This window comes from Panulirus ornatus, chromosome 67, assembly GCF_036320965.1.
Source record: "Panulirus ornatus isolate Po-2019 chromosome 67, ASM3632096v1, whole genome shotgun sequence".
Lineage (NCBI taxonomy): Eukaryota > Metazoa > Arthropoda > Malacostraca > Decapoda > Palinuridae > Panulirus > Panulirus ornatus.
This window is the reverse complement of record NC_092290.1, coordinates 16,634,172-16,658,669: the sequence shown is the minus strand read 5'-3', so window position 1 is coordinate 16,658,669 and position 24,498 is coordinate 16,634,172. Positions and strand designations below refer to the sequence as shown.

Genomic DNA, 24,498 nt, shown 5'->3' with positions numbered 1-24,498 from the left:
TGATGCTTCTCACTTTGCCAAAGCTCTGCTCCTTTCCTGTGTCTTTACTGTTGCATTTCTTCCATTTATTTAAGCTTCTTGCATGGTTAGCTATTAATCACCAAAGATTGCATTTTTGGTACATATATTGTCACAAAACCTCATAAACAGAGAATGGAATATTACATGATGTCAGTAAAATGTACTAACACTTGAGACTGAATATATGAATGAAGAGGTTAATAAGATATTCTTACTTAGATCAATGAAGTATTCTGTAAAGAAGAATATATTTGAATAACACTTATTTTTAGGTGAACATTATTTCCATAACTTTAGTGGTTGGATACCATTCTTTTTCTTCAATGCACATGTCTTGGAAATACTGATGTATTTTTTTCCCCACAGATATTGATTGAAAAGGAGTGGCTGGCATTTGGCCATAAGTTCACTGATCGTTGTGGACACATACAAGGAGATAGCAAGGAGGTGTCTCCAATCTTCACACAGTTCATTGGTATTATATATATCCGTTATTAATCACTCCTTTGACTCAGGTAGCTGTCTTTTCTTTCTGCTTCACCCACATGTGAACTGTTGGCATTCTGGCCACAAACATATAATCTGTCCATGTCAAACATAACACTTGACAACATTCTTAGTAACTCTAGATTTTTCTGCAGTGAGTGCAGTTCACTAACCCTGCCTTTTGGCAAAATGGTAGGAGCAGTAGATAGGAACATTCTACTGGAGCATTAAGTAGAATCATTAGAAGTAGTAAGAAGGAATATTAGCTGGGAGCATTAGGTAGACTTAGTAGGTTAGAATGTTATGTAGACACTTTAGATTGAAGTAGTTGGTTTGAACATTAGATAGGAGCCTCTGAAAACACTGCACCAGAGTTGCCCTTTGCCAGTGGCCTGTTAAGGATGAGGCACTTAAGTTTAAGAAGTGGCACTGGAGTTCACCCGTTATGGAGACTCTTTTGCTGTGGCCACCCACATGATGGAGTTCCCAAAGGGAACAGATATAAGAGATATAGATAGATACATAGATAGGTCACTGATAGTGAAAATGCATTATAATGAAGAAATGAGAAAACTTGATTAGTATACTTTCTAAGAATTTAATGTGGATGATTGCTATCTTTCATATTGTTAACAATGATGAAACTGTTTAACTGATATAGGTTGGCTTATGTCTGTTCAGCACACTTTTATCCTCAGCAGGACCAGCCTTGCTAAATTTGCTACAAATATTACAGTCACCCTAAGTGTTTCCTCATTCATCTTTCATGTTTTGTTTCCAAACACATTATGCTTTGATTTTCTTTTAAGGGTACTTACCATTTACTTGTGCTTTTGTGAACATACTTTCCACTAGAGTTGAACATATCAAATCTGGCAACTGAGGGGTGGGCAGTTGCCAAATGATGACATTTTCTGGATTTTGGGTTTAGTATTGGAGATTTATTCCTAAAGAACAGATGTAGCCCCAAAACTGAATAAAACAAACTTAGCCATTACATGGTGGTATTAACTACAGTGCTCATCTTCTACCCATAACTGCAAATCTAGATAATTAATCTCCCCTCTCTGTGGGTTAGAAAAAGAATAGAGAATATTTGCATATTATTCATATATAAGAAAACCCCCAAATAGTAGTATACTTTATGTCTTATTTTATTTGGTAAGGTACTGAGATGGGAGGGGTAACTTGGATACTGTGTAGCTCCAAGACAGTGATATGATTATGGTTTTCCCTGGTGGGATTTCACACACATAAGCACAGTACACACCTTAATAGTTCTTTCCAGACTTGATTTCACTCTAGATACACTAAGCTCACTATATAACTGTATTTTTTATTTATTACCTGTACAGAAGAAATTTACAAGTAATTTTCTTGTTACCAGAAATATATATTTTATTTTATTATATTTTGTCACTGTCTCCCACGTTAGCAAGGTAGCGCAAGGAAATGGACGAAAGAATGGCCCAACCCACCCACATACACATGTATATATATATACACATCCACACATGCACATATACATACCTATACATTTCAGTGTATACATATATATACATACACAGACATATACATATATGCACGTGTACATAATTCATACTTGCTGCCTTTATTAATTTCCGTTGCCACCCCACCACACATGAAATAGCATCCCCCTCCCCTTGCGAGGTAGCACTAGGAAAGGACAAAAGCACACATTCGCTTACACTCAGTCTTTAGCTGTCATGTGTAATGCACTGAAACCACAGCTCCCTTTCCACATCTAGGCCCCACAAAACTTTCTTTTGTTTACCCCAGATGCTTCACATACCCTGGTTCAATCCATTGACAGCATGTTGACCTTGGTATACCACATTGTTCCAATTCACACTATTCCGTGCGTGCCTTTCACCCTCCTGCATGTTCAGGCCCCGATTGCTCAAAATCTTTTTCACTCCATCCTTCCACCTCCAATTTGGTTTCCCACTTCTCATTCCCCCCACCTCTGACACATATATCCTCTTTGTAAAACTTTCCTCACTCATTCTGTCCATGTGACCAAACCATTTCAATACACCCTCTTCTGCTCTCTCAACCACACTCTTTTTATTACCACACATCTATCTTACCCTTTCATTACTTATTCGATCAACCTACCTCACACCACATATTGTCCTCAAACATCTCATTTCCAATACATCCACCCTCCTCTGCACAACCCTATTTATAGCCCATGCCTCACAACCATATAACATTGTTGGAACCACTATTCCTTCAAACACCCATTTTTGCTCTTCGAGATAACGTTCTCACCTTCCACACATTCTTCAACGCTCCCAGAACTTTCACCCCCTCCCACACCCTGTGACTCACTTCCACTTCCATGGTTCCATCCGCTGCCAAATCCACTCCCAGATATCTAAAACACTTCACTTCCTCCTGTTTTTCTCCATTCAAACTCACCTCCCAATTTACTTTTCCCTCAACCCTACTGAACCTAATAACCTTGCTCTTATTCACACTTACTCTCAGCTTTCTTCTTTCACACACTTTACCAAACTCAGTCACCAGCTTTTGCAGTTTCTCACCTGAATCAGCCACTAGTGCTGTATCATCAGTGAACAACAACTGACTCACTTCCCAAGGCTTTCATCTACAACAGCCTGCATACTTGCCTCTCTCTCCAAAACTCTTGCATTCACCTCCCTAACAACCCCATACATAAACAAATTAAACCACCATGGAGACATCACACATCCCTGCTGCAAACTGGCATTTACTGGGAACCAATCATTTTCCTCTCTTCCTACTCATTCACATGACTTACATCCTCAATAAAAACTTTTCACTGCTTCTAGCAACTTATTTCCCACACATATACTTTTAATACCTTCCACAGAGCATCTCTCTCAACTCTTATATGCCTTCTCCAGATCCATAAATGCTACATACAAATCCATCTGTTTTTCTAAGTATTTCTCACATATATTCTTTAAAGCAAACACCTGATCTACACATCCTCTACCACTTCTGAAACCACACTGCTCTTCCCCAATCTGATGCTCTGTACATGCCTTCACCCTCTCAACCCTCTCAAACCCTCCCATATAATTTCCCAGGAATACTCAACAAACTTATACCTCTGTAATTTGAGCACTCACCTTTATCCTGTTTGCCTTTGTACACTGGCACTATGCATGCATTCTGCCATTCCTCAGGCAATTCACCATGAACCATACATACATTGAATATCCCTACCAACCAGTCAAGAACACAGTCACCTCTTTTTTTAATAAATTACACAGCAATGCCATCCAAACCCACCGCCTTGCTGGCTTTCACCTTCCGCAAAGCTTTCACTGCCTCTTCTCTGTCTACCAAATCATTCTCCCTGACCCTCTCACTTTGCACACCACCTCGACCCAAACACCCTATATCTGCCACTCTACCAACCGATAGAACCATGGAAGCAGAAGTGAGTCACAGGGTGGTGGAGGGGGCGGAAGTTCTGGGAGCGTTGAAAAATGTGTGGAAGACGAGAACATTATCTTGGAAGGCAAAAATGGGTATGTTTGAAGGAAAAGTGATTCCAACAATGTTATATGGTTGCAAGGCGTGGGCTATAGATAGAGTTGTGCGGAGGAGAGTGGATGTGTTGGAAATGAGATGTTTGAGGACAATATGTGGTGTGAGGTGGTTTGATCGACTAAGTAATGAAAGGGTAAGAGAGATGTGTGGTAATAAAAAGAATGTGGTGGAGAGAGCAGAAGGTGTATTGAAATGGTTTGGTCACATAGAGAGAATGAGTGAGAAAAGATTGACAAAGAGGATATATGTGTCAGAGGTGAAGGGAACAAGGAGAATTGGGAGACCAAATTGGAGGTGGAAGGATGAAGTGAAAAAGATTTTGAGCGATCAGGGCCTGAACATGCAGGAGGGTGAAAGGCATGCAAGGAATAGAGTGAATTGGAACGATGTGGTATACCGGGGTCGACGTGCTGTCAGTGGATTGAACCTGGGCATGTGAAGCATCTGGGGTAAACCATGGAAAGTTTTGTGGGGCTGGAAGTGGAAAGGGACCTGTGGTTTTGGTGCACTATACATGACAGCTAGAGATTGAGTGTGAATGAATGTGGCCTTTGTTGTCTTTTCCTAGCGCTACCTTGCATGCATGCGGGGGGAGGGGGTTGTCATTTCATGTGTGGCAGGGTGGCAATGGGAATGAATAAAGGCAGCAAGTATGAATAATGTATATATGTATATATTTATATATCTGTGTATGTATATATGTATACGTTGAAATGTATAGGTATGTATATGTGCGTGTGTGGACATTTATGTATATACATGTGTATATGGGTGGGTTGGGCCATTCTTTCGTCTGTTTCCTTGTGCTACCTCGCTGACGCGGGAGACAGCGACAAAGTATAATAAATTATGAATAGGAAGGAGTAGCAATACTCCTGAAACAGGAGTTGTGGGAGTATGTGATAGAATGTAAGAAAGTAAATTCTTGATTAATATGGGTAAAATTGAAAGTTGATGGAGAGAGGTGGGTGATTATTGGTGCATATGCACCTGGGCATGAGAAGAAAGATCATGAGAGGCAAGTGTTTTGGGAGCAGCTGAATGAGTGTGTTAGCGGTTTTGATGCACGAGACCGGGTTATAGTGATGGGTGATTTGAATGCAAAGGTGAGTAATGTGGCAGTTGAGGGAATAATTGGTATGCATGGGGTGTTCAGTGTTGTAAATGGAAATGGTGAAGAGCTTGTAGATTTATGTGCTGAAAAAGGACTGATGATTGGGAATACCTGGTTTAAAAAGCGAGATATACATAAGTATACTTATGTAAGTATGAGAGATGGCCAGAGAGCGTTATTGGATTACGTGTTAATTGACAGGCGTGCGAAAGAGAGACTTTTGGATGTTAATGTGCTGAGAGGTGCAACTGGAGGGATGTCTGATCATTATCTTGTGGAGGCTAAGGTGAAGATTAGTATGGGTTTTCAGAAAAGAGGAGTGAATGTTGGGGTGAAGAAGGTGGTGAGAGTAAGTGAGCTTGGGAAGGAGACCTGTGTGGGGAAGTACCAGGAGAGACTGTGTACAGAATGGAAAAAGGTGAGAACAATGGAAGTAAGGGGAGTGGGGGAGGAATGGGATGTATTTAGGGAATCAGTGATGGATTGCGCAAAAGATGCTTGTGGCATGAGAAGAGTGGGAGGTGGGCTGTTTAGAAAGGGTAGTGAGTGGTGGGATGAAGAAGTAAGAGTATTAGTGAAAGAGAAGAGAGAGGCATTTGGACGATTTTTGCAGGGAAAAAATGCAATTGAGTGGGAGAAGTATAAAAGAAAGAGACAGGAGGTCAAGAGAAAGGTGCAAGAGGTGAAAAAAAGGGCAAATGAGAGTTGGGGTGAGAGACTATCAGTAAATTTTAGGGAGAATAAAAAGATGTTCTGGAAGGAGGTAAATAGGGTGCGTAAGACAAGGGAGCAAATGGGAACTTCAGTGAAGGGCGTAAATGGGGAGGTGATAACAAGTAGTGGTGATGTGAGAAGGAGATGGAATGAGTATTTTGAAGGTTTGTTGAATGTGTCTCATGACAGAGTGGCAGATATAGGGTGTTTTGGTCGAGGTGGTGTGCAAATTGAGAGGGTTAGGGAAAATGATTTGGTAAACAGAGAAGAGGTAGTAAAAGCTTTGCGGAAGATGAAAGCCGGCAAGGCAGCAGGTTTGGATGGTATTGCAGTGGAATTTATTAAAAAAGGGGGTGACTGTATTGTTGACTGGTTGGTAAGGTTATTTAATGTATGTATGACTCATGGTGAGGTGCCTGAGGATTGGCGGAATGCGTGCATAGTGCCATTGTACAAAGATAACACTGAGACAACATCCCTGGCAACTGGATTAACTGGAACCAATCATTCTCTCTTCATCATTCAATCATCCTCAAAAAAACTTTCCTGTCTAGCAACTATCCAAATATACTAGAGTATTCACAGAGCATCTCTCTCAATCTTATATGTCCATCTAAGTAACAAACATTGTTTTTCTAAGGTATTTATATTTTTAAAGGGAAAGCATGCTAGATCATCACATCCTTAAGGCTGAAACCACGGTTTCAAGTGTGATGTCTGTACATGCTTCACGTTCATCTCTTTAAAATGTTGTCAGGAAATACTTAAAAACTATATTGATTTGAGTACACTTTATCTGGGTAAGCCTTTGACACTGGACATATGCATGCTCTCTGCGAAGTCTCAGGCAATTATCCATGACATGGGATACATTGAATATCTCAACAGCAAGAAAAGTTCTTTTTTTAATAAATTTACCAGCAATGTCAAAACGAGTTGTGGCTTCAGTTCGAAAGCTTTGCACTGCTCTGCTTGTCTACCAAATCATTCGTCTTAATCTGTTACATTTGGTTCAGGATCGACCAAACACACGAGTATTTGCAATGAGGCAAACGATATGAACCAGTGGAAGCGAGAGTGAAGTCACAGGTGTTGGGTGGATGACAGTCTGGGGCTGATTTGTAGAAACCAAGCTGTGTGGTTGGTAAGTGAAGAGAAATTAACGGTATAAGAGCAGGTATTGTAGTGGGTTGGTCAAGCAAATGGGGTAGTTTGAAGGAAAAATGTGAGAATGTTATATGTTTTGAAGGCTGGGTATGATTGAGTGTGGAGGAACTGGATGGTGGAATGGAATAGGGTGGAGGGAGCGAAATATTTTGGGAGTTGAAAAGTATGAAAGTAAGAAAATGTGGAAAGAAAGTGGGTACGTAGTGTATGAAAGTGGTTCACATGTAGAGAATTGAGCGAGGAAAGTTGACTAGAAGAGTTGGCGCAGTAGGATGTGTCAGAGGTGAAGGGAAGAGAATTGGGAGACAATTGAGGTGGAGATGAGTGATTTGACGATCAGGGCCTAACATGCAGGAGTAGAAGGATGGCAAATAAAAAGAGGTGATTGGAAGCGATGTGGAGGGGTTGAACTGTGTGGGCACAGTGGATTGAACCTGAGGAGGAAGATTGGGAAACCAGGATATATATATTCATTCATGTATTTGTTTGTAATGATTTGCTTGTAAAGTAGTGAGAGTTCATTTTAGAATGGATTAATGTTGGTTTTATTTTATTTCTTACCATCCAGATTGTGTATGGCAGCTACAACAAATCCTACCATCTGCCTTTGAATTTAATGAGAGATATCTCCTTGTACTTCATGACCATGTGTATTCATCCCAGTTTGGTACATTCATTGGTAACTGTCAGAAAGACAGAGTTGACTTAAGGTAAAGAATGATTTAGATTTTGGTTATAGTTCATGGATCATTGAAGAATATAGATTATTGGTATGTGTATGATTGACATTTATTTGATCATTCATTTCTTATTTGTATGTTCAAGATCTTTACATGTAGTCTATTAAGGTGTTTCTTTTTTACATTAGCATAAACTTGTAAATATCTTTTGGTTTTTCAGATTAGCAGAGAGAACGTATTCACTTTGGGGATACATGAGATGTCATGAGAGTGAGCACAGAAATCCACTGTATCGCAGAGATTCAACTGCAGATGTATTGAGGCTCAACCTCTGCCCTCAAAGTATCAGGTATGATGATTTTCAGTAGGCATAACATGTTTTTATTGTTTTCTCTATTTTCATGGAAAATTCGTAAATTGGACTGCTGCAACCTCCCTTCATTTGATTGAATAATTGACCATGTTTTGAACAAACCAGATTACTGCATCCTTCCTTCATTTGATTGAGTACTTAACCATATTTTTGCTCTCTGAGATAATGTTCTCTCCTTACATACATTCTTTATCCCTCCCAAAACCTTCGCCCCCTCCCCCACCCTGTCACTCACCTCCTCTTCCATGTTTCCATCCACAGCTAGCTCCACTCTCAGATATCTAAAATGCTTTACTTCCTCCAATTTTTCTCCTTTCAAACTTACATCCCAATTAACTTGTCCTACTGAACCTAATAACCTTGCTCTTATTCACATTTACTCCCAACTTTCTCCTTTCACATACTTTTTCAAACTCAGTCACCAACTTCTGGAGTTTCTCTCATAAATCAGCCACTAGAGCTGTATAATTGCTTTTCCCGCATCATTTCTTGCATCAGAGGTAGTGTCTAGAACAGATGACTAAACCTTAGAGGGAAAAATCCTTACTTGGCCCCATTCTCAGTTCATTCTTTTGGAAAATTAAGACATGAGAGGAGGATTTCCAGCCTCCCACTCCCACCCCTTTTTGTTGCTTTCTGAAACATGCAAGAAATACTTGGGAAGTTGTTAAGAAAATGTCTGATTCAGAAAAGTGTATGTTGGAAAAATCTAAAGAATTTCTGGATGAAACTGTGTTAAGCAGAGACAGCTTTTGTGTGAAGTAGATGATTTTCTAATGAGGAATTTGATGCTGGATTAAGGGAAATAGAAATGTATTGTAAATTTGATTATCCCTGGGGATAGGGGAGAAAGAATACTTCCCACGTATTCCCTGCGTGTCGTAGAAGGCGACTAAAAGGGGAGGGAGTGGGGGGCTGGAAATCCTCCCCTCTCATTTTTGTTTTTTTCTTTTTTAATTTTCCAAAAGAAGGAACAGAGAAGGGGGCCAGGTGAGGATATTCCCTCAAAGGCCCAGTCCTCTGTTCTTAACACTACCTCGCTAATGCGGGAAATGGCAAATAGTTTAAAAAAGAAAAAAAGAAAAAAAAAAATTGATATAGGTATATTATGTTTCTGCTGACTTTTTGGGGGATAGAGGTAATTTAATGAGAGTAAGGATGGAGGAACTGGAAAGAAATTGCTCTTGTTTTCATGATCCGTTTCGTAGTGTTGTTACTTGGTCTTATGTACAGATTTTGGCGTGGAATGTATAATCGGTTTGAAAATGGCATCCATCCACGAGAGCCAGTAGGAGACTTGCTGGCTGCCACTACTGAACACACACAGGCACTCACTGACCAAGCTGAATTCCTCACAAAGGTGGGTCTTTTTTGTTGTACTTCCTTCCTGGTAACAGCATGTCATAAATTGAACAAGTACAGTTAGGTCAGCTTAGTGACAGAAACAAATATGATTTAAGTGCAATAGAGTTTCCATAATTTTTCAAACACCTCAAGTTTAAATATTATAATTATCAGGGCAGTAGCATGAGCATCTTTTGGGTTCGTATTGAATTTACCTCATTTAATGCAATTTCTAAAGGGTTATGCTGTTTGTTTGGTTTTAATGTGAAGTATGAGTTAAAAACATTCTGAAAGCTTCTATATCCTCCCTGGTAGAGCCTGAATCACTGATAAGTTGATTATAATCAAAGTGATGAAATCCAGACTCCTCAAGCTTCTTATTTTAGTCATGTCATGAACCTAAATTAACTTTGCAATCTTGAACTTTGTCAGGCTAAACACTGGTTGAACACTTCGCATAAGCCAAGTTTTGACAGCATCTTTGGTTGAATTATCAAGAGTCTTTGTCAATTCTATTGGGTGTTGGTCGGAATTAAAGGATCTTCATCCATTCCTGGTATTACCCCGCTCCACAGGAAATAGCATCACTACCCCCTGTATCATCAAGGCAGCACCAGGAAAACAGACAAAAAGTCCACATTTGTTCACACTCAGTCTCTAGCTGTCATATGTAATGCACTGAAACCACTGCTTCCTTTCCACATCCAGGTACCACAGACCTTTCCATGGTTTACCTCAGATGCTTCACATGCCTTGGTTCAGTCCATTGACAGCATGTCGCTCCCAGTATATATCTTTATGTTTCTTTATGCATATTTTCTCTAATGGTGGGCTTTTTGTTCCCTGCAGGATTAAGGAGCTCTAGCACCTTGAAACTAATCAAGAAGCCCAGGTTTCCTGTTTTTTTAGGATCTTTTGAGTTTGTCCAACATGATAGTCTGTGTTTGTTTTCCTTCTCTCCAGCGGGATCAGAAGGTTGACCATTTCAAGTTCCCTCTCACTTTCTTTCATTCATATGGCTCTCTTATGGTTCTTGATGCACTGAGTATTTATTTGGAAATTTGCATTACTCCTGAGAATTTGTTTTTCATATTTACAGGGCTGATTTATTGAAACAGGAGACATTAATTCCATCTTATCTGTGAAATTTTGATTTTAGTTTCTGTATAGATTTGTTCACCTCTTCATCTTTAAAGAGTAAAACTAGTTGGCTAGTTAATTCACTTTTCCTTATGTTGGCTATGCAAATAGTGTTGAATGTAATTTTCTTTTAATGGTCATCAACTTGATAGAAATATTAATTTGTGATAACTTGTTCTTTCCCATTTGCAGTTTTCCCATAGTCAGGGTAATGCTTAGTAGGTGATACTGTGCTGGTATCTCAGTTTTCAGGTCGGTTTCTTCTTTCATGTGAATAATTTATTGTTTTTATGATTAGGCCTACAGTGCTCAGGAATCTGATGTGATTCTTAAGATACTTTGGGGACAGAGAAAATTTTCCCACATACTTCTCATGCCCCTTTCTGTTCTGTGGGAAAAATATTATTTGACTGCTGATTCTACAAATGAACTTGTAAGAAATGTCCCACACTTCAGTAGACACTTATACAAAGAAAGGATATTCTTTGGTGCAGAAAGGAGACAGATTGTGATATATGAGGTGGCATGCAGTTTGCACTCAGGCACAGATGGGAGTAAGTTTGTGTTATATGAACTGGAATGAGGGAAGTAGGTTGTAAACAAAAAAAAGGGGATATATAGTATGCACCTGCACACTAAGGAAGAAAGTATGATATATGAAGGATACAACATATGAAGTGATACAGAAGAAGGTTGTGATATGGGTGGAGGGATACAGCATACATTTAGGCACAAAAAGGAGTTGGGCTGTGTTATTTGAAGAGGGGTATAGTATAAGCTTAGACACAGAAGAGATTTAGGTTGTTATATGTGAAGAAGGGTACAGCATACACTCATGCGCTGAAGGAAGTCTGGCTTTGTTATATGAAGAGTGATGTAACATACAATCAGACAAAGAAAGGGGTCATGCTCTGTTATATTGAGGAGGGGAACAGTGTGCACTCAGTCACAGAAGGAAGACGGGTTGTTATTTATAAAGAATGGTGCATCTTGCACTCATTTACAGTAGGGAAACAGGTTGTGATTTTATGAAGGGGAATGCATCATACACTTTTGCAATGAAGGGAGATTCCTTTATAAAAAGAGTTTTAGCATACACTCAGGATCAAGGGGATCATTGTTTCATTGAGATGGACATGGCACTCAAATATGCCAAGAAGAGAAAGAAGCTGTGGTTTTATATAGAGGAACACAGCAAATACTCAGACATAGATGGGTGAAAGTTTTTTTTCTAAAGAAATACAATATATATTCAGTCTAAGCTGAGAGGCAGGTTATTCTTATGCAGCATACATATAAACATAGAAGTGAGATAGGCTGTGAAATGTAATAGAGAGTAAGCAGTATCAGTTAATCAGAGTGAAGGGGACTTGGAGTTGTGAAATTTCTCTTATTTTCGTTGAGATATTCTATCTAGTATTAATAGATATATTGGGATATTCACCTAAAGTACTGTATGATGTAAAAATATGATTCCTTGATATCCAGTAAGGCAATACTTTTCTATAATATCTGTCTCAGTACATGTACTGCTAGTTTCAGAGTCCTTAGAATACAGTGATATAATTTATTGTGTAACTGAAATATGAAGTAAGAAATGAATTGGTTGGGTTGAAAGTGTGTATTATCTTATATTCTCCTATCTCTTTAGCGTATCACATGGCTGAAGAGTGAACTGGAGCGAAGAGGACAAAATAACCCAAAGAAAGGTGCCGATAGTCTCTGTGACAACCGCATTCTTGATGATGCACAGCAGGTAATGTTGAAAGTGAATTGGATGTTGATTCATTTTAATTTATCATTTTTTTTTTTTTTTTTTTTTTTTTTTTATACTTTGTCGCTGTCTCCCGCGTTTGCGAGGTAGCGCAAGGAAACAGACGAAAGAAATGGCCCAACCCCCCCCCCCATACACATGTACATACACACGTCCACACACGCAAATATACATACCTACACAGCTTTCCATGGTTTACCCCAGACGCTTCACATGCCTTGCTTCAATCCACTGACAGCACGTCAACCCCTGTATACCACATGACTCCAATTCACTCTATTTCTTGCCCTCCTTTCACCCTCCTGCATGTTCAGGCCCCGATCACACAAAATCTTTTTCACTCCATCTTTCCACCTCCAATTTGGTCTCCCTCTTCTCCTCGTTCCCTCCACCTCCGACATATATATCCTCTTGGTCAATCTCTCCTCACTCATTCTCTCCATGTGCCCAAACCATTTCAAAACACCCTCTTCTGCTCTCTCAACCACGCTCTTTTTATTTCCACACATCTCTCTTACCCTTACGTTACTTACTCGATCAAACCACCTCACACCACACATTGTCCTCAAACATCTCATTTCCAGCACATCCATCCTCCTGCGCACATCTCTATCCATAGCCCACGCCTCGCAACCATACAGCATTGTTGGAACCACTATTCCCTCAAACATACCCATTTTTGCTTTCCGAGATAATGTTCTCGACTTCCACACATTTTTCAAGGCTCCCAAAATTTTCGCCCCCTCCCCCACCCTATGATCCACTTCCGCTTCCATGGTTCCATCCGCTGACAGATCCACTCCCAGATATCTAAAACACTTCACTTCCTCCAGTTTTTCTCCATTCAAACTCACCTCCCAATTGACTTGACCCTCACCCCTACTGTACCTAATAACCTTGCTCTTATTCACATTTACTCTCAACTTTCTTCTTCCACACACTTTACCAAACTCAGTCACCAGCTTCTGCAGTTTCTCACATGAATCAGCCACCAGCGCTGTATCATCAGCGAACAACAATTGACTCACTTCCCAAGCTCTCTCATCCCCAACAGACTTCATACTTGCCCCTCTTTCCAGGACTCTTGCATTTACCTCCTTTACAACCCCATCCATAAACAAATTAAACAACCATGGAGACATCACACACCCCTGCCGCAAACCTACATTCACTGAGAACCAATCACTTTCCTCTCTTCCTACACGTACACATGCCTTACATCCTCGATAAAAACTTTTCACTGCTTCTAACAACTTGCCTCCCACACCATATATTCTTAATACCTTCCACAGAGCATCTCTATCAACTCTATCATATGCCTTCTCCAGATCCATAAATGCTACATACAAATCCATTTGCTTTTCTAAGTATTTCTCACATACATTCTTCAAAGCAAACACCTGATCCACACATCCTCTACCACTTCTGAAACCGCACTGCTCTTCCCCAATCTGATGCTCTGTACATGCCTTCACCCTCTCAATCAATACCCTCCCATATAATTTACCAGGAATACTCAACAAACTTATACCTCTGTAATTTGAGCACTCACTCTTATCCCCTTTGCCTTTGTACAATGGCACTATGCACGCATTCCGCCAATCCTCAGGCACCTCACCATGAGTCATACATACATTAAATAACCTTACCAACCAGTCAACAATACAGTCACCCCCTTTCTTAATAAATTCCACTGCAATACCATCCAAACCTGCTGCCTTGCCGGCTTTCATCTTCCGCAAAGCTTTTACTACCTCTTCTCTGTTTACCAAATCATTTTCCCTAACCCTCTCACTTTGCACACCACCTCGACCAAAACACCCTATATCTGCCACTCTGTCATCAGACACATTCAACAAACCTTCAAAATACTCATTCCATCTCCTTCTCACATCACCGCTACTTGTTATCACCTCCCCATTTACGCCCTTCACTGAAGTTCCCATTTGCTCCCTTGTCTTACGCACCCTATTTACCTCCTTCCAGAACATCTTTTTATTCTCCCTAAAATTTACTGATAGTCTCTCACCCCAACTCTCATTTGCCCTTTTTTTCACCTCTTGCACCTTTCTCTTGACCTCCTGTCTCTTTCTTTTATACTTCTCCCACTCAATTGCATTTTTTCCCTGCAAAAATCGTCCAAATGCCTCTCTCTTCTCTTTCACTAATACTCTTACTTCTTCATCCCACCACACACTACCCTTTCTAAACAGCCCACCTCCCACTCTTCTCATGCCACAAGCATCTTTTGCGCAATCCATCACTGATTCCCTAAATACATCCCATTCCTCCCCGACTCCCCTTACTTCCATTGTTCTCACCTTTTTCCATTCTGTACACAGTCTCTCCTGGTACTTCCCCACACAGGTCTCCTTCCCAAGCTCACTTACTCTCACCACCTTCTTCACCCCAACATTCACTCCTCTTTTCTGAAAACCCATACTAATCTTCACCTTAGCCTCCACAAGATAATGATCAGACATCCCTCCAGTTGCACCTCTCAGCACATTAACATCCAAAAGTCTCTCTTTCGCACGCCTGTCAATTAACACGTAATCCAATAACGCTCTCTGGCCATCTCTCCTACTTACATAAGTATACTTATGTATATCTCGCTTTTTAAACCAGGTATTTATCATACCTTATATTTAACCTGTGGTGTTATGAAGTACTTCCATATATATAAAAGTCCAGAGGACAGGATACATAGACACTGGATAATTCAGGAAGAGTTGACTAGAATGAATGTAAAAAGGATAAGAAAATTAGATTATTGAGTACTTGAGATCTTTATCATGGGAGGATGACATTAAGAAAATGCTTTTGATTGTGACAAAAGATGTTCAGATTTCTGCTGTGTATGTTGAGAGTATATGTGCCTAAGAGGTGTGAATGTCATTGAATATACTTCAATATGGTTAAGCTTAAGTATGTGTGGAATGTTATGTATATACCCCCTAATTTAGTAAGAACAATTTTTTTATGAGTAGACTGGGATGTAGATACAGACTATAATGGGGAAGAATTATGATCTTAAGTAAATATCTTATGTGTGCATAATAAGCTACCAAAGGTAGTTTAGAGAATAGCTCATGCATTAAAAATGAATACTTAAAGGATAAAGATGTCAGCAGAAATATATCATTGGAGGTATGCTAAGAAAGTAGAGTTTTGTTATTGCTAAATGAATATTAAAAGTGATACTTGGGAGAGAGGTTCAGGAGATTATGCTGTACACAGCTCACTTTTTTTTATAGGATTGTCAAAAAAAGCCCTTCACCGTTGTTAAAGAGAACAGAATCATATTTAAAAAGTAGCTCTGGATTAGTACAGATTAAAATATAGTGATCATTCTGTAAAAAGAGGAATGAAAAAATAGCATATTCTAAAATACAGGTAGGTATTGGAATGAGTGTAAAGTAAGAAATATGTAGAGGAAAGAGTTATCTTATAAGCTATGAGTACGAAACATTTTCAGAATTATTCACTATCTATGTCGAGAGGAAATTAAATTTTGGCTCCAGTCTCAAGTCCCAATTATCAAGACTGATAAGACCTACCATGTACTGATAAAAAAGTATGAAGGTTTCAGTAGAAGTTATAATTGTTTCTTTAAATACTACAAAAAACATTTGATAGATGGCTGTGAGAATCAGTCTCAAGCAGCTTTTAATCTTTGTGTGAGGACTCATCTTCATCTTAAGAATAATGAGGAGTAAGCTGAAGATAGGTATTGTTCAGTTATACTAGTCCTTGATGGTAGCTGGAACTAATTTCTTGCAAGCAGGAGAATAATTGACATTTTTGCCTTTTGCATGCAAAGTATTCTCTTTATTGGTAGATGGTAAAATTTAATGGTTCTCCATGTTCATTCTTTCTTCAACAATTTTGTGTGACAGTCTTCTTTAAAAATCAAGATATATTTTCTGTTATTCATTTTCACCATATATGATGTTATGGGACCTGTTGATGTACAAATTATATCAATTTTCAGGTCAAAGATGGAGTGATACTAGGTATCCATAATTTCAATCATATGCTTTACTTATTATGTTCGCTTTTATAAATTTTGATTCATTTTCTGATTACCTTGATTATCACTTTTGCTTTATTCAAAGTGAAGTGATATTGGGCACCTGTACATATACATATCCAGATTTTAGTTTGTGATCCCAATTTTCATTAAGTTAGGTTGTACTTTGATCATACTAAGAGAAACTTCATATTTTATCAGCAGTATTTTTATGCTTAAAAATGAAAGCAAGTTATACATTTATAATATTAACACTTTCCTCCCTGGCCCAGGTTGCTGTTTCTTTAATCTTTGCTTCATCTACACATGGGTTGCTGGCTTTCAGTTTGCAAGCTCAGTCTTTCCATTTTAAAAACATGATGCATGTCATCACATAACTCAAACAGCTCCTTACTCTCTACTTTTGATCCTTTTGATTTCATACAATGAACAATCATGGTAATACACCAGTTTAATGATTTTTTGACACCAAGTTCGAATTATACCACTGGTTGAGGAGGTCCCCAGAGTTCCTTTGACTGTCATCAGGCAGCTTGAACCCATCTTATTTCTTCACACATTGCACCTATACCTGGCTCTTTCTCTTTTTATTTTTGCAACATTCAGTCTGCAATCCAACTTTTTTTTCTGTAGAACACCATCTCTCTACATATACCCCTGCCCTTCTCTCTGAAACCCAGCTGTTCAAGGCTGTTTCTCCTCAGCAATGTTAAATCACTAACAATAATCTCTCCTATACTTTTGCTTCAATTGTAGTGTGTGTGTTTATTATAATACAAGAATACCAATTATTCACTGTGTGGATCTTGAGTTTTCTAACTTTGAAGTCAAGTGGTTCAAACCTTGTCTGTCTTCTGTATCTTTGCTTTTATGTTTCATTTAACTCTACACATTTTTTTCCACCTATGCACAATTCTATGACTATCTGACTTTCTGCCTTGGAATATTGCTCTCTTCTCATCTACATGCTGAAATCCTCTGTTGAGAGGATTTCAGTGTTCTCAGCATGATCTTAATGGAGGCAAGGCTTTTTCTTTCCCTTCTTAATGAAAAGCTAGGCTAAAGCATTCTCTTCCTTCTTTTGTCTTTCCCTCTTCATATAAACTCTCTTTCTTTATGAATCAGGTTTACAAACACTTCCACAGCCTTGATTAATTTCTGCTTTCTTTCCCTTAAATTCTTTCTTTCACCTGTGATGGCTGTGATGGGACATATGTGCTATGTTGGTAAAAAAAAAATTTCTACTGTTTTAGGGTCTTCCAGCTCAAACCTTATCACTCTCAGTTGGGTGTGTTTTCCCCTAACCCTCCCTTTAAACACCAGCTTAGGCACTTTGTGAGAGCTCATCATTCATTGCGGTGCAGCTTCTTTATTGACTTCATGGGATGGGTACTGCTTCGCTGGCTGGAATGCCTCTACCTGTGCTGACCATACAGTGAAAGTTATCTTGGTTGGTTGGAATCATATCTCTTCTTCTACCAATTTTTATCCCCTCCATAACAGTTTGATTGCTCTTGCTCTGTTGCCTGTCTCATCAAGGAGAGCTTGTTAGGTTGATAAACTCTTCACTTCTCTTGGATCACACTCCACTTTAATTTCTACTCAGTCTCTGGAAAGCTGTTCTTCTTAAAGTAATGCACACTTTTATAAAGTGTACAAGTTTTAATTCTGCTGATAGTCAAAAACATCTCCAGTAACTAATGTTGTTTGTCCTTTCCTCCTTATTTAACCCAATCTGTCTGTAGCTAATTATTCAACTGATAAAGCTGCTTTTTTTAGTTCCTTACTCCTCTCTAATTTTATTTTAGATGATTTTGCCCCTAGTCCTCCTCCCTTCTAGTCTCCTCCCACTGAACATATTCCCTCCTGTACATTTCCCTCATGTAGGGTCTTATTATTTCCCCAGCTTCAGGTGGGCAAGGCATATGACCAGATGGTATTTTCTTTAGTCCTCAGGAAAGGTACCTTCAAGCAAGGTTCAGTCCTTGTCAGCCTATTTTATCTCTGTTTAGACTTTACCTTTTTTTGGAAAACATGCCTTGGCTGCATAGAATTCCATTCCATTCTTTCTGATCATCAGTATATGGTTTTTGCTATACAAGGTCTACTGGTGATCTTCAATATGTGACTCATCTCTGGTTCTCCTCTCTCAGGGCTATTGGTGAATCTTTTGTAATGGCCCTGTAATGATGTGACATAAGGCTTTGCTTACTAAACCTCCTTCCTTTGGTTATCTGCATCTTTCTGCTCTTTGACGTACATATATCTTCCACTCTAGCTGATCTACCATTTGTGTGATTTTCCCTTTATATTGTCAACAGTGGTGTCCTTCAGGGATGTGTTCTTTTGCACTCTTTTTGGTCTGCTGCAAGTGCTGCTCTCTTCCTATTCTTGTAAGATGACTGTGTGTGTCCCTGCTGTGATTTGATCCCGTAACATAGGTCTGGCCACTGCTTCTCAAAGTCTCCCCATGGAGAGTGGCCATATGAGGATTCACCATTATGATTCTTCCACCTTTCCTTGAATGATGAAGCTGTGGAATTCTCTTCATTGTCTTTACCTCTTCTTGTAATCTCTTTGCTTACAAGAGTCAGGTTTAATGATACCAATGGATTTCTTATTATTGATTTCATTTTATTGTCATGTTTTCTCTGTTAAATGAGGTTGCCATGATTAGGGCATGTTTTGCTCATGTCATAATAGTTATTATAAAAATGTGCCCACATGGATACTTTAAACTTTTATTCTCATCAGTGACTACTGATTTCAGGCATCCTGTTTTCGTTAAACTTAGTCATAGTAACCATTATATTGATTTTGAGTTTAGTTTTATTTCCTCATAACACATTTGTACTGATACTCACAGTTCAGCTTAACATTCTGATCACTGGCTTTACTGATTCATGTTGCATTTGGATCAGACTTGATTAAATATCTTATTCTGTTAAACTGAATAGGGCATTTGTATGTGTTTTCAAATGAATTTCTTAAAATTTGATTTTCATTTTATGTTTGCTGACTCTTGTGTGACTTTCATTAGATTTTCTAAAGCAAATAATGTTATTGATTCTCTTTTGATTTGGAAGATAGATCTGAATTACACTTTTGTATTTCCTTGGTGTGTACATCCCAGATTTGCCATTTGTGGTGGATTTTGCTAAGGCTTCCAAGATTACTTTCTTTTTATGATAAGATTGTATTGTTTTAACATTCATATCATACTGGCTTTGTTTCTGGCTTTGATGTGTGGTATGTTATGCTCAGATTGGCCACAAGAGTCTTTTTATATATCTTACTTGACTAAGGTTAAATGGCAGCTCAAAAGCACCTCATTCCTATAGCCATCTTTCATATATTTTAAATTTCTCCTTCAGTACAATATATAAAATTACAAGAACCAGAATGGATTGCAAAGCCAGCAAATATCTATTCTATCCAGTGCATTGACACTTCTTGTAAAGAGTTTCTAGTGTTTTGGAAACCTTGTCCTTATTGCTCAGACCATCATGATAATGAAGGAAATTGAAGTGAGCATTACCTTTAATGATTCTAAAGTTAGAATATTTTTAATCCTTTATTTGCATTTTTTGGCATCTTACATTTCCCTTAACAGTTTTGTCATTCGTGTGTTTCATGTATTTTCTGAACTGTTGTTCAAAAGTTAAGTAATTCCTGGTCACCCAGAGATGAATTGCTGAATGTTATGTTAAAATAATTACTAATAAAGTGTTTTAGTGATTTTTGTTAGACTGGCATGTTGGCATTGAGTAATGATCATCTTTGCTGGATTCAGGACAATGTGTTCTGTTCTCTAAATTTTTAATAACCACCATAATTTTATTAATGGAGTTACCTATACAAGACATTAAGTAGATAGTTGGAGTGCATGCAGGTCATGGCCAATGCTGAGTCATACCTTCCCTCATGATTAGCTGCTGCTTATTTTTTTCTTATGTATAACTAGTTCAAGTCCTCCCATAGGCACAGGATGTGATGCTAGTCAAAGGTTTCAAATGCATTCAGGTAACTTCATCATTCCACCAGTGATATTTGGTTTTGCTTTCACTTCTACAGTGTGGCAATTGAGATATTTTCTCTTTTTTCAGGCACTAGTTGATGCTTCAGTTCTGACTTTTCCTCGGTCTACTCCATCTCAGTTGGACGACTTGGAGTTAGATAATGTGGATTTTGGTGGTGTTGATGATGATGTACTAGCTGAAGAGTCCTCCAGAAGGCCACTTTTCTTGGTGTGTGATCTTTACAAAGCATTACAGAAACTTTTTCCACAAAGTTTTGCAAATTAGATTTTTGCCTCAGTAGGTTAAATGTTTTTACCTTTCCTTCTCTTCCCCAGTAAATTTTAGAGACAGCCTTCCTTTTCAGTATCTGGCTTGTAGCTTTAAAGGCAATATTCATGATTCTCTAGGTTGTTTTGCAACTAATATTAGCATTCCCTTAAAGCTGGATTTTTTTGTAGAATACTGCTATACCTTCACATAGTACATAAATTTCCCATAAAGATCCTGTATGGAAAGATTTTTCAAGCATCCCCATAAACAGACTTAAATTGGATGAATATTATGCAGGATATGCTCTGTTCCTGTTTGACTTGTTAGCCTCCTCTTGGTTGGATAAATGGGATTGTGGAGAGTTTTTGCAGTATCATTTTTTCCATACCAATGAAAATGCAAGAAAATCCTTAGATTGAAAATAGTTTCTTTTTTTTTTTATACTTGTTAGGCAAAATTGTCTTTCAAGTGCAAAATTGTTATTTGCTAATAGTTACTCTACTGGTTATAAATGCCATTGTGTATCTTTGTGTTTAAGGGGTTACCACTATTCCTAAATTACTGGTCCAAGTCCTTAGGAAACATCCTATTTTTTCTCTTTAACTTTCTTTGCTTCTCTCCTAGAATATATAATTAACAGATGCTCTAGCCCAAAGTCTATTTTAAAAGATATGGATAAAAAGACACGTTATTCCTAGATTGGAAGGTTTTCTTTGCTTGAAGCATGCAGCAAGTGATTATATTACTCAAGTGTTTTGACCTCATTCATCTGATGTTTGTAAAATTAATTGGTAGGATCTTAACAAAGATATTGAATACAAAGATCATTGTAAAGGTAAGTCCTCCACCAAAAGGAAAGAACTCTCCTGGTTATCTGTGAAGTTTGAAATAATTATTACTGCTAATCATGTTTCATGATGTGAGATTGTCATATTATTTTTGCAGCAGAATAAAAATGGGTGTTTCCTTTGGTTCCCCTTTTGTTGTATCTGTTCGTGGTGCCAAGAAGGGGTCAGAAGTAAAGGGTGTTGATAAATTTCAAACACCAAAACAGGTTCTTAAAATTTCCAAAGTTCACAATGGCATGATTGTAGTCCTTACCCAAACACATTACATTTTTTGTAGACCCATAGGAGTAAATGTCTGATAATTGTTTGAACAGGACCTTTGTTTATAAGGTACGTATCATTGATAGATGATTTAATGTTTTGATTTAAACATGTTTGTGGACCTTCATGGTGAAGCATTTAGTTTTCCTGACCCTGATTGGCCACCCAGGTTTGATCGCATAGATTCAAATCCTGGTTGTGGCAGTTGGTCCACAGTCAACCAAGTTGTTCATCCCTCTCTTATTGTTGGTTGATAAAATGGTTACCTGGCTTTGGCTAGAGTATATATATTTTTTTCTTATTATACTTTGTTGCTGTCTCCCGCGTTAGCGAGGTAGCGCAAGGAAACAGACGATAGAATGGCCCAACTCACCACTTATACATGTATATACATAAACGCTCACACATGCACATATACATATCTATACATTTCAATGTATACATACATATACATACACAAACATATACATATATACACATGTACATATTCATACTTGCTGCCTTCATCCATTTCCATAGCCACCCCACCACACCTGAAATGGCACCCCCCTCCCCCTGCACACATGTGAGGTAGCGCTAGGAAATGACAACAAAGGCCACATTCATTCACGCTCAGTTCTCCAGCTGTCATGTGTAATGCACCGAAAATACAGCTCCCTTTCCACATCCAGGCCCCACAAACTTTCTATGGTTTACCCCAGATGCTTCACATGCCCTGGTTCAGGCCATTGACAGTATTTCAACCCTGGTATACCACATCGTTCCAATCCACTCTATTCCTTGCACACCTTTCACCCACCTGTATGTTCAGACCCCGATCACTCAAAATCTTTTTTCACTCCATCCTTCCATCTCCAGTTTGGTCTCCCACTTCTCCTCATTCCCTCGACCTCTGACACATACATCCTCTTTGTCAATCTTTCCTCACTCATTCTCTCCATGTGACCAAACCATTTCAATAAATCTTTTTCTGCTCTCTCAACCACACTCTTTTTATTACCAAACATCTCTCTTACCCTTTCATTACTTATTCGATCAAACCACCTCATACCACATACTGTCCTCAAACATCTCATTTCCAACACATCCTTCCTCCTCCGCACAACCCTATCTATAGCCCATGCTTTGCAACCATATAACATTGTTGGAACCACTATTCCTTCAAACATACCCATATTTGTTCTCTGAGATAACATTCTCGCCTTCCATACATTCTTCAGTGCCCCCAGAACCTTTGCCCTCTTCCCCACCCAGTGACTCACTTCCATTTCCATGGTTCCATCCACTGCTAAATCCACTCCCAGATATCTAAAACTCTTCACTTCCTCCAGTTATTCTCCATTCAAACTTACCTCCCAATTAATTTGAACCTCAACCCTACTGTACCTAATAACCTTGCTCTTATTCACATTTACTCTCAGTTTTCTTCTTTCACACACTTTACCAATCTCAGTCACCAGCTTCTGCAGTTTCTCACCTGAATCAGCCACCAGCGCTTTATCATCAGCGAACAACAACTGTCTCACTTTCCAAGCCCTCTCATCCACAACAGACTGCATACTTACCCCTCTCTCCAAAACTCTTGCATTCACCTCCTTAACAACCCAACCATAAACAAATTAAACAACCGTGGAGACATCATGCACCCCTGCCGCAAACCGATATGCACTGGGAACCAATCACTTTCCTCTCTTCCTACTCATACACATGCCGTATATCCTTGATAAAAACTTTTCACTGCTTCTGGTAACTTGCCTCCCACATCACATACTCTTAATACCTTCCACAGATCATCTCTATCAGCTCTTTTTATATGCCTTCTCCAGATCCATAAATGCTACATACAAATTCTTTTGTTTTTCTAAGTATTTCCCACATACATTCTTCAAAGCAAACACCTGATCCACCCATCCTCTACCAATTCTGAAATCACACTGCTCTTCCCCAATCTGATGGTCTGTACAGTGCTTTTATCCTCTCAATCGATACCCTCCCATATAATTTCCCAGGAATACTCAACAAACTTATACCTCTTTAATTTGAGCACTCACCTTTTTTTTCATACTTGACAGCTGTTTTCTAAATTACTGGGGTAGCACCAGGAATAGATGATGAAAGGCCACATTCCCACATGTCCATTGTCTAGCTACCATGCATAATGCATCAAAATCACAACTCCCTATCCACAACCAGGCTCCACAGACTTTTCCATGGTTTACCCGTGATGCTTCACGTGCCATGATTCAGTCCATTGACAGCACATCTACCCAGTATACCACACTGTTCCAGTTCACTCTATCCTGTGCATGTCTTTCATCCTCCTGCATGTTCAGATCTCAGTCACTCAAAATCTTTTTCACTCTATCCTTCTATCACCAATTTAGTCTCCCCATTCTCCTTGTTCCCTCCACTTCTGACACATATAATCTTTTTGTCAATCTTACCTCACTCATTCTCTCCATACGTCCAAACTATTGTATCACACACTCTTTTGGTCTTTCAACCTCACTCTTTCTATCACCGCACTTCTCTTTTACTTTTTCGTTAGTTACTCGATCAAACCACCTCAGACCACACTTCATTTCCAACACTTCCAGCCTTCTACACACAGCTTTATCTATAGTGCATGCCTTGCATTGTTGGGGCCACTATTCCTTCAAACATACCCATTTTTGCCCTCCCAG

General features: G+C 38.9%; 1 protein-coding gene across 3 annotated transcripts in view; it reads left to right on the top strand.

The window, feature by feature from the left end:
- Positions 1-24,498, top strand: part of Mtmr6 (Myotubularin related protein 6) — a 366,784-nt gene that overhangs the window by 312,137 nt on the left and 30,149 nt on the right. For 2 of the 3 annotated variants that reach the window (XM_071659034.1, XM_071659033.1), the window contains 6 exons: positions 388-496; positions 7,641-7,782; positions 7,973-8,101; positions 9,359-9,485; positions 12,261-12,365; positions 20,523-20,663. In XM_071659034.1, the coding sequence (XP_071515135.1) occupies positions 388-496; positions 7,641-7,782; positions 7,973-8,101; positions 9,359-9,485; positions 12,261-12,365; positions 20,523-20,663 (753 nt within the window). The remainder of the gene's footprint in view (positions 1-387; positions 497-7,640; positions 7,783-7,972; positions 8,102-9,358; positions 9,486-12,260; positions 12,366-20,522; positions 20,664-24,498) is intronic. The other variant, XM_071659035.1, reaches the window with a different exon arrangement.